Source organism: Haliotis asinina, chromosome 15, assembly GCF_037392515.1.
Source record: "Haliotis asinina isolate JCU_RB_2024 chromosome 15, JCU_Hal_asi_v2, whole genome shotgun sequence".
NCBI classification, from domain to species: domain Eukaryota; kingdom Metazoa; phylum Mollusca; class Gastropoda; order Lepetellida; family Haliotidae; genus Haliotis; species Haliotis asinina.
Window position 1 is genome coordinate 28441454 of NC_090294.1, and position 17094 is coordinate 28458547.

At 40.1% G+C, this 17094-nt stretch overlaps 2 protein-coding genes across 2 annotated transcripts in view; both read left to right on the plus strand.

Moving 5' to 3' along the window:
• The window catches only part of LOC137264958 (coagulation factor VIII-like), a 37010-nt gene extending 35207 nt beyond the window's left edge, over window positions 1-1803 (plus strand). Inside the window, exons 23-24 of the mRNA XM_067800305.1 lie at window positions 25-241; window positions 810-1803. Coding sequence (XP_067656406.1) covers window positions 25-241; window positions 810-1803 — 1211 coding nt within the window. The remainder of the gene's footprint in view (window positions 1-24; window positions 242-809) is intronic.
• A 3880-nt stretch (window positions 1804-5683) lies between these two features.
• LOC137266077 (uncharacterized) lies at window positions 5684-11053 on the plus strand. Its single transcript, XM_067801578.1, has 6 exons — window positions 5684-5738; window positions 6432-7064; window positions 8418-8803; window positions 9751-9826; window positions 10231-10331; window positions 10932-11053. Exons 2-6 carry the CDS (start codon window positions 6449-6451, stop codon window positions 10974-10976), a joined length of 1224 nt encoding a protein of 407 aa, XP_067657679.1. The 5' UTR covers window positions 5684-5738; window positions 6432-6448; the 3' UTR covers window positions 10977-11053.
• Window positions 11054-17094: the final 6041 nt, after the last annotated feature.

The following is a 17094-nucleotide window of genomic DNA, read 5'->3' on the forward strand; positions in this document are numbered from 1 at the left end:
CATGTATATGTTGTATCTTTTCAGGACGTTGGTCAGTTCACTGCCGCACCAACTTCCACTACACCAACGGCATGGTTGCCCTGTACGACGTCTTCTCTTGCGGTGCACATCACTCCCAGCAGTGGGGCCATCGCAGACATCATGTACGACGTTACTACATTGCCGCTGTTGAAGCTGTGTGGGACTACGCCCCAGTCTTGACAGACCTGGTCACTGGACTCCCGCTCACCAACACCTCACTGTGAGTAGATTCCATCTGTACTTGGTAAATGGTTCAGGGTCCGGAGCCACAAAACGTCGACGTCCGTAGGCGCATGATAAACTATCGAGTTACGACAGGGCGTAACTTTACGAACGCTTTGTGGATTAAACCTATGTATCCTCTACCAGGTGTTTGCAGCGTCTAAACAGGCAAACATCTTTGCTGACATATGGGGAATGGTTATACGCGGCTTTGTGTCAGTTTTGGGGGTCGAACCCAAGCCTTCAGGGTGACGAGCTTATACACTGCACTAGGCTATCCCACCGTTCCTGCTGATAATTGCAGTTAGCATAGTCGTAGTGCTACAGGAGCTTCACTGAGAAGCGTTCATTGCAAGAAGTTTGGAACAAAAGACCGACATAGGTCTACTTGGAATTTATAGAGTAATATGATTTATATATAATTCAGCACAGTCGAAGCTGCGGAACGTTTTGCCGTTCTGTGCCGGGCATTGTTAAAGGAGATTATCGCTAAGCACTTTTTCTTCAAAATGTTTTTTTTTTTATTTTATGACTTTTATTTTAAATGATTTCCGTTCACCTTGCAGGGATGGATACAAGTTCATCAAAGGAGGCCCAAATTTTATCGGCAGTAAATATAAGAAAGCCTTGTATCGGCAGTACACAGACAGTACCTTCACAACGCAAGTACCACGTGGACCGGAACAAGAACATCTGGGAATTCTGGGGCCGTTTATCAGAGCGGAAGTAGGGGACACCGTTGAGGTTGTGTTCAAGAACCTGGCCACTATAGCCTACTCGATCAATCCCCAGGGATTATTTTACAACAAGGCCAGCGAAGGTGCTCAGTATCAAGATGGCAGTGCCTTCACTGGAGATAATGCGGTACCGCCAGGTCAGACGTTCGTGTACCACTGGGAGGTACCCAAGAGGTCAGGCCCTGGCAAGAATGACCCCAACTGTATCAGCTGGTTGTATCATTCATCTGTTGATTCCACCAAGGATATCAGTAGCGGTTTGGTGGGACCTTTAGTAATTTGTAGACCTGGTGTGTTGAATGCTTACGGTAAACGCACGGACAAGATAAATCGCGAATTTGCTCTTCTTTTCTTAGTATTTGACGAAAACGAGAGTCATTATCTTCAGGAAAATGCTGCGACTTTTGCACCTAACAGAACGAACCTTGGCGATAACGATTTCGAAGACAGCAATGAGATGCATGCAATCAATGGACTTATTTACGGGAACGTTCGTGGATTAACCATGACGGAGGGAGAGACTGTTGCCTGGCATATTCTAGGCCTCGGTGGTTCTGGTGACATTCACCCTATCCACTTCCATGGTCAGACATTTATACACCGCACCGACAAGGCTCACCGCAATGACGTCATTGAGGTTTTTCCTGCCACAACTGAGACAGTGGAGATGTTCACTGACAACCCCGGCACGTGGCTGGTCCACTGTCATCTCGGGGACCACGTGAAGTTTGGAATGGAAGCTGTCTATACAATCAATCCGAAAAATAGTATTATAGGCCCACGCCATATCAATCACTTTTTATTCCGACAAAATAATTATTAACTGCACTGAAGCTTCCTTACATATCTCGGATGACGCAAGACATCACAGGGCGGCGTGGATATTGCATCTAAGCAACTGATACTTAATTATGTATGAACTGGATTAACTTTGTAAAAGAGGATTACCTTTGTAATGAGTTCAATAAATTCAGAGCAAAGGAAGAAATATATCTCCATTGATTTGATCAATTTGAAAATAAGGTTGCATTGTGTCAGAAATTGACGGCAATAACGCTTATGGAAAGTCAGCTCTCAAAGAATGGTTTTGATAGAAATGTAGTTAGATTTGACAATTACAAAATTTAAAAATATACACATCTTATACTATTGATGGTGTTATGTTTCTTTAACTTTAAAATATGCCAAACAAGTTTAACCCCAGATGTTTTAGTTTTCAATATCACAACAAACTTGATATACTTTCGTTTGCTCCTCATTAATCTCTTTAAATCTCTGAAATGTAATTTATGCTAGGTTAGGTTGTTACTTTGGGACTATATCACACTGAATCAGTTAACGTTGCTTAAAACACTGGCTATGACAGTTAACGTTATGATGTCTTTATGTACAATGTCAGGGGTGACGTACTTTGTTCCTGCTTGTCCTCGCTATACCTGCTACATAGTCACACCCTAGTTTCATTCTGTTGCTAGTATTACAACTGCTTCAAATTACCTATTGTTCCTGGTTTGGTCAGTGCCATGCCCATGCTCACAGATTTCACAAAAGTGGCAACCCAGCTACATAAATTCACGTTGTCGCAACGTTCTGACGTGGAGTGGTGTCAAGTCATCTTCACAATGTTAAAGTTACTTGACGCTAACTTATATAGCGTTATGTTTAACGTTAAGAGTTGAATGGCTTTCCGGGTAGTGAACAGTACAAAGCAGGAATTCACTTCAGTATTTTTTTTTTTCAATTTGCATGTCGTGTGTTTTCTGAAGCTGTAGCTGTATGGTGAGAAAAGAATCTCAAGGTAAAACGTTTTACTGAAAACTCCATCGTGATTGTTATTGTGTACAAGTCGACAGACAACGTTTTCACAGCGTATATATGTTAAGTTGTGACATAACGGTATAAAATGGCGTACTACTAACGTGTCATGACGTTAACAATCTACAACACTCTCACAACGTTGAGAATACATTTGTGCATTAGCTGGGTAACGCCAGAGAAATGAACCATTTCGGACCATCGCTGTACATAACTGGGATACGATAAGAAGATGATTCCAGTTCCATTTAAAAAGAATAAAAATGTTTACAATCAGTGAGAAAAATATCCATCCGCCCATAGGGACTTGTATTGCTGAAAACAGTGCCTCCTGGACCCAAATCGTTCACTGATTTTTTTCAGCAATACTTATTTATATGTAGATGGCTATCACTGAACGAGTGTTGCACCCATGACGCATTATTTTCATCAATACAAACCTCTGTGCACCCGCCCTCAGATAAAGGTCGAGTCCCAAGTCATCAAATTAGGTGTCGTTTACCGAGCTACCTGTCGTAAGCCTCTGATATGTTGTGGGAGTTCGTTGGCACCCTGAACTTGATCTTAAAGCATTCAGTAAAGACGGCAAAAGATTAGTGTTAGAAAAAATAATAATACTTTGGAAGTAAACTCACTTTCTGTGATACTTATTAAAGAATATTATAAAAATTAATAGTATTACATTTAGTTTATACACAAGAGTGACAGGTACTAACATGACACCCATATCACTCCCGTAGGATGATACGCTATCGGTCATGCCTGCGATCACCATATTTCTTTCCCCCAATCGACATGAAATATACAGTACTTAACGTTACATATATATTCTATCGTCATGATTTTCTCAAATAATACATTCTGATTTTGGATATGGACTAGACTGAATATGCAAATACCGCTGAGTGTCCTAAAACATACACAAGACTGATATTTTTTCATCCAACACAAAATATGACGTAACGGGAACTTGTTATTGTTTCTCGAAACCTCCCCGATATGCTGGAGACAAATTAAACAAGTTAAAGAAGCCGAATTCTCTGGGAGAATTGAGATCGCAATTATCACTAAGAGAGTACATTCAAAGGAAACGTTGCCAGCGATCTTTTGACTCAGCGATAAAAAGGGTTAAATAATGGCCAGGACTATTGGCTGTAATGATGTATGTCCCAAAGGAATGATGAGCAAGTACAGGAATCTAATCAACTTCTCTTAGTGTAATTCTCTCTGCCATTCCCCTGGCAACATTCCGACACTTGATCACCCTGGAGGCTAGCCTTGCTGTAAAGCTGAATACTGAATGCTGAGCTCATGAGTGTGTTGTAATTCTATCCTCCAGAGAGGCAAGTCTAGATAAGAGAACAGTACTACTTACGTCAGTGTGTTAGAGGAATACTTGTATATGTTTCGAAACTGTCATTTAAGCTATTAAATATCACCTTATATACTTGCGTAAGTCTACCTGGAGACCTACATATGTCAGTATTCAGTTCTGTACAAGTGTACATTGATCACCATGGCAACTTGACGCCATTCTGTCCAAGCCCACGGTCAACAATGAATATTTTATTCACAAATTTGTTTTCACCATATGTCACAGATATTCCGGTTCGTAAAATGCTTGAAATTAGCAAGTCTTATTTTTCATCACACATGAACCTAGTGCTTCCGTGAACAAGTGAAACGTTAACAGACACCACCCTCCCAGGAAAACGCCCGTAATGAATTCATATTTCAACGTTATCTTGTTTTTCTTAAATATAAAATTTGAGATTGTATACATAAGCAGTAATGGCATCTTTTATCATCATATGTTAATGATTACACAATATAGCTATACTTCGAACATGCACATATACTGAGAAATAATCGAAGCAGCAGGGTTAAGTAAACAGATGACAGACTCCATCTTGTAAATTCTCATGCGGGGTCAAATAACAAACAGCTTATTCGTTCTATGAATATGTCTGGTTGCGGCGTTAAAGAACAGTCACTAACGTATTCAACATTGACATCTTACTTCTACCTCCAATAATGATGTACATAATGTGGAATCAGTACCGGAACTATATATATATGTGCATGTGTGGTTGCGTGTGTGTGTGTGTGTACGTATATGTATACATATATGTGTCTCTGTGTACACACATTCACACACGTGCGCGCGCACACACACACATGTTGAAATGTCGACTCATAATAATTATAACCGAATCCTCTTTTTCTCGATATACGCAATTATGTAAGTTACATCGATAAACTGACATATGTATTTGGTATAAATTACTTGGGCCATTTATTGCTGCCATTATGTATATACCACCGTGACCATCTGAACATAACCAGCTTGGGTGAAAAGGCGTATCCAAGTTGTGTGTTAAATGAAAATAGTGAAGCACATCACCTATTATACACCTGATGGAACGAAATCTAGGAATTTCACAGACAAAGAGATTATTCGCTTAATGTTTGCGCAACAGAGTTCATGCAATGCCATTTCTGTATTTATTTGTTGTCAGATAATAACTTTGGTTTTGAATTATGGTGTAGATAATTGGCGTTGATTAAATGTGTCAGGTTCTCACCTTTGCATAATTCCTGTGTCATTAAGGACATGCGAAAGGATGTTCACGATACCTATCCTCACTTGGTCACGTGACGTATAAATTACATTCACCCCAAAAGAAGCACTGTATACTCTGCACGGAGGCGATTATAAATTTTACGTGAATAGGTAACATGAATGTGGGATTAAATAAGATAGCGTAGCCTATATATTTTATTGGACCATTCCTTCAGTCACGGTTGGACATGCCAGGTGTTAAAACGTCCTCATGATGTCACTTCCGGTAACCAATCAAAATGAGTCTTACGGTTAAAGACGGTATATAAGGGACCAGCTATATCGTTTCTTTGTGCGGGTTGTCAAGTGACAGAGTTCAGGTTAGTTAAAATATAATGTTGCAATATTGTTATATATTTAACTTATTATTAGAGTTTATGTCTTTATATGAAATCGCATGATTACTTTTAACAATGTTTAGATACACTTTGAAAATTAACAGTGCAAGTTTGCATTTACTTCATTGTATTTTAAGAACCATGTACTGTGTCGAGTTTTTGGATAAGATTTGTTTCTTATGTATCGCCGTACTTGGAAATAATTCACCTATATGGCTGCGGTCTGTAAATAGTTGAGTCTGGAACAGACAATCCAGTGGTCAACTGCATGAGCATGTACGTTCGAGTGTATGAAGTCTGATAATTTAACATGACCTGCTACAAGCACGTAGTGCTATGAAGTGTTTGCTCTTTCGTTTGTTGTTTAACGCCGCGATCAAATATGAGAACTATATGACGACTGTCGGTATATAATCGAGTCTAATAACGCAAGCATGGGTTGTTGTTCCTAGACCGACATCGCATTGTTCGTTAAGCATATTCAAAGTCGGCTATGACGAGGAGAATGATAGGTTCACAATTAGCGTAGAATGGCTCAAATACTGCTCAAATGTGTTTGGCTTTCCTGACCCAGACTCTACCATGTACACTCCGCCGTGATACAACCTGCGGCGTAAAAAACAAGTATACATGCGTAATTTATCAACAAACTCCTGATTTTTTGTCTCCTTGCAGGACACCTGGAGACCACAATGACAGGTAGATACATCGTAGCCTTGTATATCCTCGGTCTGACCTGTGCTTCTGCGCAGTCGTACATGGACGACGGAGACCCGTTCAATCTGGACTCTATTTTCGGAAACCCGAAGTCCCCGGGACCGAAAGGCGATGATACAACTGAAAACAGAGTTACCAGTCACAGTGAATTTGGATGGCCTTTTAGCCTGCTCCCTAGCGACGATTTCTTCAACGACATCAACCTTGACAACGGCTTTAATGACGATGATAATTACCCTGACAATCATAATACAGACAGTAAAACTGGAGGGCTCGATGGTGGTAAGGATTACCATGACAACGATAGTCCGTACGGAGGTAACGTCAACAATTATGATAGTTCTCCCGTTAAGTCGGGTTACCATGACAACGGCGAGACGCATCAAAACCTTTCCCCACAAGGTGCGTCTCTTCAGATATATGACGATGATGATGATGGTCACGATGATGACGACTATTCGTATCCTGGTAATTATGACAACAACAGACATCCATACGTTCCTGAGCCAACTTCAAACTATCCACAGTACCCGAGTAAAACAACTATACCGACGTCTTCCTATGACTTTGACTCCGACAAGAAGCCTGCAGGTAAGTCAGAGAGTAACGTCGCGTATTGTCTGTGGGTAAGTTGATTCGACTGCGAGCTTCATAACACATCTTTGATTGTCATGAAAATGTGTAACTTGACAAAATGTACATGCAGTACAAACTGTCATCACATAACAGTAAGGAGTAGTAAGAGAAGAATGTGTAGTAGTAGCTGTAGTGGTGGTGGTAGTAGTAGTAGTAGTAGTAGTAGTAGTAGTTTGAGGAGGAGGAGAAAAGGAGGAAGGGGGGAGTCTGCCTTTACGCCTTCATTTTTAATAAATACTTTTAATGGATTTATATGACTTCTTTTTTGTAAGACAATGAAGTTGTAGATTACAACAAACACGTCACCGTTTAATTCTAGAATTCGAGACAACTCTCCGCACTGTGGCCACTCTCTGACCAAAATTAATCATGCAGTTGTTATGAATATGTGCTAAGGGTGAAAAGGAAAAACTTAAAAATTTCGCAAACTCATAATTTAAACTTGTCCGGCCCCTGGGTGAGAATGTTTACTTTTACTCAAAATATATGTTTTTCGGTGTTTTGGAGGTTGTAAATGAATGAAAGTATGTCTATAAGCATCCCGACACCAAATTCGACTCATTTTGACTTAATTCGGCTAATTTAGAACGATTTTAAACTAGTCGAAATCATTGAAAACATTGAGCTTCCAAGTCTCGCCCAGTCTAATTTAAGCTTCAAAGGGTCTTTAGTTGGTCGGTTTAAAGATACGTGAAGGCAAAACTGATTGCATGACTACCCAGTCAACGCTCACCTGTAACTGGGTTATGTATCATATTTCATCATTCTCATACTTGGTTTAGTGAGTTTGATTTAACGCCGCTTTTAATGGAACTGATACAACACGGAGACTGAACACCCACCAGCTTTGTCAGGGGGCTGACGCACCTCAGCTTCTTGTCGCTTCTCTACAGGTGGAAGTCCCGAGCATCATTCTCTTGGGTCATTTAGATGCAACGGGGCGCTGGGCTAGTCTTGTGACTAAGACATTCACACGTCAGGATGAAGGCCAAGGTTCGAGTTGTGTAACTAATGACAGATTGCCAGATACGGAGTAAAACCCTATACATTGCAAAATGCCCATCTTCCGCACAACAAACCAACTCATGAGTAAATCCCAGTGTTTGATAATACGAGCCTATTTGTTGTACTTATCCAATCTCCCGTCAACTGTAGATGTTGGTATGACATCCAGTTCAACTTTAATTATCCGTGAAGATCCGGGTTAATACTGATCCTGCGCAACCCATGCTTATGGTAAGAGGAGACTAACAAGATCGGATGGTCTGGCTCGCTGATATTTCACACTCAACTTAAATTTGTTTACAGCAAAGAAGTGTCGACCGGAATTCGCTTTTGACTTCGAAGGCAACAACCCGTTTGCCGAGCGTTACAACAGGATCTGGATGGGGAGTGAGGGGGATGTGTTCTCTCACGATGGAGCTGCCGCATTTCATGGGGGATTTCTTTACATCCCGTTTTTCACCGGAAATGACCTCCGACCTGCATACCGCCTCTCTCTGTTGGTGAAGCCCAAATTTTCAAGGTCATCAGGTCAAGCCATCGTCAGCAACAACTTCTCTTGGACATCAAGCACCTTCAGTCTAGCTTTGATTGGGAACAAGATACAACTTGTTATAATACCACGGTCCGAAAAGGAATATAGATACCGACAAAACAGAAAACCAGTGATTTTATCTCTCCCGATCAGTCAGGTATGATAAGCATGATACCATACTACTAAAATGTTTACGTTCTAAAACAAGTAAATGTTTCTGCTACACCCGCCATTGCTGTTCAATTCCAGTCCATTAACGATCAGACCAATCCAAAAACGGTTCCTTTCTGTAAAAAAATCCAATATAAACACAAGTTCGGGTTGTCCGGATCATTAGGAAAGAGTTATCTTATCTTGATGTAAATATCTGTGCCGTGCGATTGCACACACATGCATGTGTATTGTTGGAAGTTGTTATATGCTCATAATTATACTGAAAAGGGGCCTTGTAATCCGAGAACCTAGAACAAAAAAGTATTTAGCAATATTACAGCAGTATCACGACGGGCGACACCACGACTGGGCTTAATGATTGTGTGCCTGATGGAATCAAACCCGGGTCTTTTACGTGACGAGCGAACGCTTTGACCACTAGGCTAATCCCATCGCTCACCTCTGTAACATAATTGTGCACGCAATGAGAGAAAAGCTCAATATAGCACTAAGATCGTCTTAAAGAACAGGTTCCAGGTCACTGGAACCTTGGCTCCAAGGTGTGAGAAGGATTCAAGGCTGTCTACGTATTTGGCCATGTAATCGTGTAGTTCCTGGCCAATGTGGATGCGAGCAGCTGCAATGCATTCTATGCAAATAACTGTATGTTTTCGAGCCAAATCAATATTCACTGAGCCAGCAATCAATACCAATGGAGCTCTAACGGTGGCGCAATTACTCAGGAATATCAATCGATGTCTGGATGTGAGTGTATTTGATAGCTGGTCACATTTTTATGGCAACATTAACCAAGCTCAATACCACAGCCCATTTAAACATGCATTCACACGTGTGTTGACATCACCCAGGAATCCATACTGTTGTGTAATACCTGCTACTAAACAATGAGAGATGAGCGACAGCTGTGATATTTTATGCAATATTCTGCAGGGATCTATTACGTACGTCTCGGTGGAGCAGGACGACATCACGGTGAAACTGACAGTCGGGCATAGAGCCGTGTACGGTAAGACAGCCTCGGGCTCTAAGGTGGAGGGCATTTGAAGAGAGTTGGGGCAGAACAGAGACCACAAGATTATAATTCCTAATAAATTATGCAAATTTTATTGAAATCCTGAAATGCCAAACATTAATGAATTCCATAAAAATTTAAAGACTCATGAATTCTAATTTAAGTTAATTGTTTTCGAGCAAATGGCCACAACATTATGCTGAAAAATATTATACTTCCTTGTAATACTTTTTAATTAGTTAAACCATAGACGTTTAATGTAGAATTGTTTCTTTGGACAATCAAAAGAACATTGATCAGTATGCATTTATGATTTTGTAGTATTACTTTGAGATAATTGCTATTAGAACTATGTGAAAAGAAACATGTGAACAGCCCGATTTCTACATATTCTATAGCGCAGGGACGGATACCAGCTGTGAGCAACGAACCTCTCTACATTGGAGCCGGAGCTAGTCCACTTGGCTATCTGGACCCTTTTTATGGGAAACTTGATTCGGTAATAACGAATTAAATACTCCTCTTTTTACATATTTTGTATTGAATAATTTGACTCCCTGGTAAGGTCATATATGCAACCACTTGAACACGAATATTTGTCTTTTCACAAGCGACTCGTGAAGGTCTCGGGGTAGAATAGGCCTTCAGCAACCCATGCTTGCCATAAAAGACGACTACGCTTGTCGTAAGAGGCGACTAACGGGATCGGGTGGTCAGGCTCGCAGACTTGGTTGACACATGTCATCGTTCCCAGTTGCGCAGATCGATGCTCATGTTGTTGATCACTGGATTGTCTGGTCCACACTCGATTATTTACAGACTGCCGCCATATAGCTGGAATATTGCTGAGTGTGGAGTAAAACTAAACCCACTCACTCACTCTTTTCACCAGCATTTGGCACATAGGGCCTATTTCTTCCAAGGATTCTTAAAACTAGTTTCACAGATTGTACGAGTGCTTTAAGTTCAGTTTGATTTCGCACGATATGCCATGTATTTAGTGAATGTCGTTTATTTTATAAAAAAACATACCTGATAAAGGTAATACAATGATATTAATGCACCCTACATGTATAAATAATATATAAACATTCTTCAGCTGGTCTTTGACAAGTGTCCGGGGACGATAACGAGAGACTACTGAGTTGACAGCTATCAACGGGTTTCGAAGCACGAAACAATGAGCCAATTTTTCATAATGAAATATATTGTATATTATATTCACGTGCCAACGAACTGAAATAAAAATGTGATGCACAAGTACGTGATGTTTTGTTACTCAGTTTGACTTGATGCCATACTGAAACCCCATGAAGCAAGAATTGGTATGCACCTTGGATACGATATCGTGCTATCATGAAATAAATTGTTAAATGAATATCTATATATATGCCGACATATGAGTATTATAATCACATTGTCATATTCGGTTCATAATATATATGTCAATTGCTTTCATTATGTTTGTTTGCGGTCTGATCATCGATCTACGTAAATGAGATACGATGGCATGTGTCACGAAACTTACCGAGACTGACCACCGGAACCCGTTAGTTGCCTTTTGGATTATTGAAAACCTATTTCAAACCGCAATATGACACATATATGTTTAGAGAGTGAATGAGTTTAGCTTTACGCCACACTCAGCAATATTCCAGCTACATGGTGGAGGTCTGTAAATAACCGAGTCTGCACCAGACAATCCAGTGATCAACAGCATGAGTGTCGATCTACTCAAATGTGATACGTTGACATGTGTCAACCTAGTCTATGTTTCTGTTAGTCGCCTTTTACGACAAGCAAGGGTTACTGAAGACTTATTCTCACCCGGATCTCACTTGTATCTTAAGGTGTAATGACCACACTTATGGCATTTTAAACCAAATTATTACATTTCTTGTTTCTATCACCAACCAGTCTTGGCGTTGCGCACATACTCTCCCGGTTTCGCGTTAATTTGAAGTTCGAATGGGTACAAGATATTTAAACTTAAATTCTAAATAAATACCACTGCAAAACGGTATCTGAAAGTAAAATGATTCATCGTTAGATGTATACAGATTATTGTTAAAATAGCCATACGGGTTAATGACAAATCTGATCTTCATTTGTGTCACGTCAGTTTGTTTGTGAGAAAGGAAATTGTCTAGGCTTCAGATGTTTACCATTCTGGTGAAAATTATGGTGCAGAATGAGTGGGTGTAGTAGTAGTAATCAGTCAAAAGGAATCAGATCGTGAAACTTACTTTGTGTGAAGGGTTCCCCCCACCTCTAAACACACACACACACACACACACACACACACACACACACACACACACACACACACACACACACACAACAAAGTGTTCTTCCTTTCTTTCTTTTTATTGGGGAGCAACCCAAAAGGGGGTGATGCCGGTGGGGGTAGATTGATGCATACATTTACGGGCTCAATTAAGTTTTCTCCAAAAGATTCGGGACACCCCACAGATTTGGATATAATGGTCCAACTCGGCCACTGTCCTCCCAAGGTGAAATTAAGAAATCAAACTAGACCAGTTTGGGTGTAAAAACGATAAAATATACAGTTTACCCTATTCACACTGATTTTAGAACGTATAATGTCACACAGGTGTAGCTGTTCGTCACATGATTTCTTTAGCAAAGTTACAGTACATACATGACACCGATCTTCCAAGAGACATTCCAAAACAGAGCATGATACCTTCCCCATTCCACCCCCACCCCACTCCACCCCACCTCACCCTCCAGACAAGGATACCTTCAGTTTAAGTCTACTTTCATTAGTACGGCGTGCAATAACCACTGTAAGCACCATTCAGTTCAGGAAACTGGTTCTCTAGAAGGTAAACACTGACACTTTCACCGACGCACAAATAAGGACTTTATATGAGCTGTCGGGAAAGGTTTGAAGGAAGGGGTTAATTGAGTACGTCATTAACATGTCAAATCCATACGGTGAGGAAGACTTCTGTGATACTTTTGATTTCACTGCTATCCAGTCGTCATCCTCTTCTTCTCGTTTTTTGTGTTACAGATTGAAGATGTAGTAGACGGTCAATGATGAGTAAAATAACAATGATACTGTGCAGTGAATTCTAACATATACACTTGTGTCGCCTATCCCAACATTGTCACGCCTTGGCTTTCGTCACCAGACACAGTGAATACTTCATGTAAACCTCCCACAACATACATGCAAGCATGTCCCCCTGTAGTTCACATACGACCCTTCAGAAATGGATAGAAGCACCTATAAGCCAAATGGTAGTGAAACAATTTACTTTGACAACAATCAGAAACTGGCGGATTATAATGATATATTAAAATCCCAATGCAAAGTAATGACAAACAACATGGCCATTCACATTCAGCAGTCAGTTATCCTGTCACCAGTTCATTGGCTGAAAGCTGTTGACGTAAGCTTTTCGCATTTTCAAGAGGAATTTAGTTCCAGAAATAAACTTAGAGCCTAATTATGACAACTTTCTCAGGACAGTGTGACTTTGGGTGGGTGAAATTGAATTGATTCAACGTAGGGGGTTCAAAACTGACAAGGATTATTCCATATAACCTTGTTGATTCGCACAATGTCCCTGCCCCAACATATATCCTACAAGTAGGCCCCTTTACGATCAAGCTTCACTTGGCATCGATAGAATGTCGGATGCTCGAATGTGGAAAGATTGAACTGCCTCGTTAATATGTAGATTCCTCCCTACTGAGCACACGTGGCTTCGGAGCTGTCATAGCCTCGATAGACTACATAAGGTAAGATACTATGTTGCATCAATTCATTTAATTAATTTATTTTCGACAATACTTTGGCCTATGTTAGATATGTACTGGGACATGTGCACTCACTTTAGCTTCCTTTTGATATTGTGAAGGATTTATTATTCCTTAAGACTTGTCTAAAATCGATAATTGAATCTTGGAGGCGAACAGCTTTCAAACAGAGAACACTTGACATGTATTGACTGTAAACAATTACTCCTTGCAAAACTGTCGCCCTCGTTGCTGTAGGTGTTTGCCGAACTGGTTTTGGTCACAAGCTGCGCCTATGTTTTTTCACCCGAGGCATTAGCGTCTAACTCACCGGATATTTAGATATAACTAAGTTCTTTCTCCAAGTCGATATATGCTATTCGTAAAAAGCGCTCTTCGCCGTAATAAAGAGATGAATAGACAGAAATAGAAAATGCATCTGATCCAACAGGGGAGATGATTAAGAAATGTCTAACATCGGCTACCCTATGGTCTCCAGTGGATTTATCTGTTTCACAACTTTTAGCAATATTCGAACGATTTCAAGTGCCGGACAATTAGCAACGGTAAACAACACAGTACACATGCAGTACACATTAGTGTTGTGAACGAATGCTTCAACCTCCGTGCTGCCCCACCGCACCTTAACCACAAGGAGCGTTGTAGAATGAAAAAGGAAAGAACCACCCGTAAAATATTCCAGTTTCATTAGTGCGTATTCATAACTGACAAAAGAAAAACCACAATCAATATTTTTGCTTCAGCACGCATGACTGTAAGTCAATATCGGGACACACATCATATGAAACCCGTCCATGAATAACCTTTATCATGAGCTGAAATCAAAGTAAACAAATCTCCACTCTATCTGTATCAATACAACAGAGCACGGCATTCGTGATCAGACAAAGTGACTGTATACGGCAGCTAGCGATCTCCTAGACTGACGCTCAGTCTCTGAATATAATTATGTAATTTGATACTAACAAGCCCACTTTAATTGAAAAGGAACCCCAGTAAGGACGAGACGTGCGACCTGCCTGCTGCAGTTGTAGCTACAGCTATAGCTTTCAATCTGTACAGCTCCTGCAATGACATTTCCATGCCTTTTAGGGTGGTGAGGTGAAAACGTTCGCTCGGCACGCGGAAGACCCGAGTTCAATTCCCCACATGTTTGAAGTCCATTTCTGGTGTCCTTCGCCGTTGCTGGAATATTTGAAAAACCAAAACTCACTTGCTTTCTCACTCACTCTCTTCACGCTTTTGTCATAGCCATAATATTTTCTAAAACGTATGTTAGCATCGATGCAATTTCGTGCAGTTCAGTGGTCCGCCCTTCAGACCATAAAATCCAAAATATCAGAAGCGTGACAAGATCTGCAAAGTTTCAGGAACAGCTGGTTGTTTTTATTTGTTTGTTGTTATAATTAAACACCGAACTCACTTTTATCCCAGCTATCTAGAATCGGTCTGTAGATAGTCTGGGCCAAACAATCCACTGATCGACATCATGAGTATAAATCTACACAAGTGGGGCACGATGATATCTTTCAACCAAATCGGCGATCCTGACCACCAGACTCCATCAGTTGGTTTTTACGACAAACGTGAGGTGCTGAAGATCAATTCTAATCCTTCACGGTTAACTAAAGATGAACTGGATGTCATTACCGTGATGTTCCCTTTAATCGTGACGTCACATAGCTAATGTTCCAGTTTAACGTCTCTTACTTATAACAAACCGATGCTGCAGTTAAAATCTAAATCTCTTACAAAATACTGGGTCAGTGGAGCTTTTCCGACTCTATGATGGTTGGTCTTTTTGTTGTTTAATATTATCAGCATTTTTCCAGCTATATGGCGGCAGTTTGTAAGTAACTGAGTCTGGACCTGACAATCCAGTGATCAACAGTACGAACATATATGTACCCATGTTTTGTCATCGATCTACAATGATTTATATCACCCAAATCAATAAGTCTGCCCACCCGACCCGTTTAGTCGCTTCTTACGATATGGTAACCACGTGACATCATATCCTAAATACGTAGATCGATCGTAATAACGTAGATCGATACTCATGATTGTTAAACACGATATTGTCTGGTTCCAGACTGGATTGTTTACAGCCCGCCGTCTTATTGCTTCAACATTGCCGTGTGTTGCGTTCAACAACCAAACGAATATAATGCGGCCAGATGCTTTAGTACGTTAGATATCTTCAGTGTGAGATATGGGTAGGTATGTACACGGAACGAAATCCAACAAACGGATGTTGATTCAGAATAAAGCGACGGGAAACACCATGCCACGAACATGACTGTAAACTAGACAAGGAACTATAAACCAAGCTTATAAACAAGGACATATATAATATGGATTTTATAGATGAAACTAAATCTTGAGAAACGCGATTTTATGTCAACATTTTCCCGGAAATTTCTTCTTAGGTATTAACTGTAGGAAGGCTTTCAAATGTTTTTGAGATCGAATGTTCAGGATATAAGTATTCTTTTGTCATTAAATCTTCCCCGCACCTGGGCACAACACTCCATTCGTGTTCTACTACTTACGAATCGTTATAACGAGTAGCTGTACATACATGCCTCGTTATAAGACAAAAGATGTTTCTCTGAATTGATCCAGTTATAAATGATCATAGGACTACTTTTTCCTTTGTTAATCTCAAGTGCCCGGTTTTGTACAATAACCCCAATAAGGTTAAACGTCAGAGTGTATGAGACTGCAGCGTTATACATACCTGATATACGCTGTGTCATTGACCACCCACCAACAAAGCGTTGATCAGGAGCGGTTATTTGGTGGAGGAATGTGTGGGTCGGGGCCAGGAGGAGAGGGTCACATCAGTTCAAATGTTCAAATGTTCGTGACAAATTATATCTTCTGTTGTTTTCATTATTGTACTCAGTGAAATTCATGATCACAAAGTATTTATGTATGAAGCAAACGGAAGGGAAATATTGGAAGCGACACAGTCAAGGGGGTGTGGTGGCGGACGCCTAACACAATATCACATATTGGCGAGACAGACGTTATCGTTAAATGATTGCTTTTTTGTTGTTGTTTTTGTTTGTGTTAGTGTATGTATAATAATTTTACAATGTTCTTTTGCTTGTGTATTTAAATAAATAAATAAATAAATAAATAAATAAATAAATAAATAAATAAATAAATAAATAAATAAATAAATAAATAAATAAATAAATAAATCTTCCGAGGTCAACCCAACCCCAGCCTCCTTCTTTGAGTAGCCGAACCTGCCTCTCGGCATGATACCTACCTAGTTTTTAATTAATGAAAACAGGAGTGGCGTTTGGATTACAACGGCAAATATCCTCCACGCTTTTCGTTATTTGGATTGAAACAGGAGACGTTTACAAGTTTCCAATATTCCACAACACTTCAAAGAAAATCTGATGGGGTAGTGGCTTCAAAACTGAATACAATTTTCTATTTATAAACAGTTAGAT

What these genes read in the sequence shown, in the direction of transcription:
- LOC137266077 (XM_067801578.1), top strand. Translation starts at nt 6,449, where the DNA reads ATGACAGGTAGATACATCGTAGCCTTGTATATCCTCGGTCTGACCTGT. An exon ending in TATCTCTCCCGATCAGTCAG is followed by an intron (nt 8,804 to 9,750) that starts GTATGATAAGCA and finishes AATATTCTGCAG; the next exon opens with GGATCTATTACGTACGTCTC. An exon ending in CGGGCATAGAGCCGTGTACG is followed by an intron (nt 9,827 to 10,230) that starts GTAAGACAGCCT and finishes CATATTCTATAG; the next exon opens with CGCAGGGACGGATACCAGCT.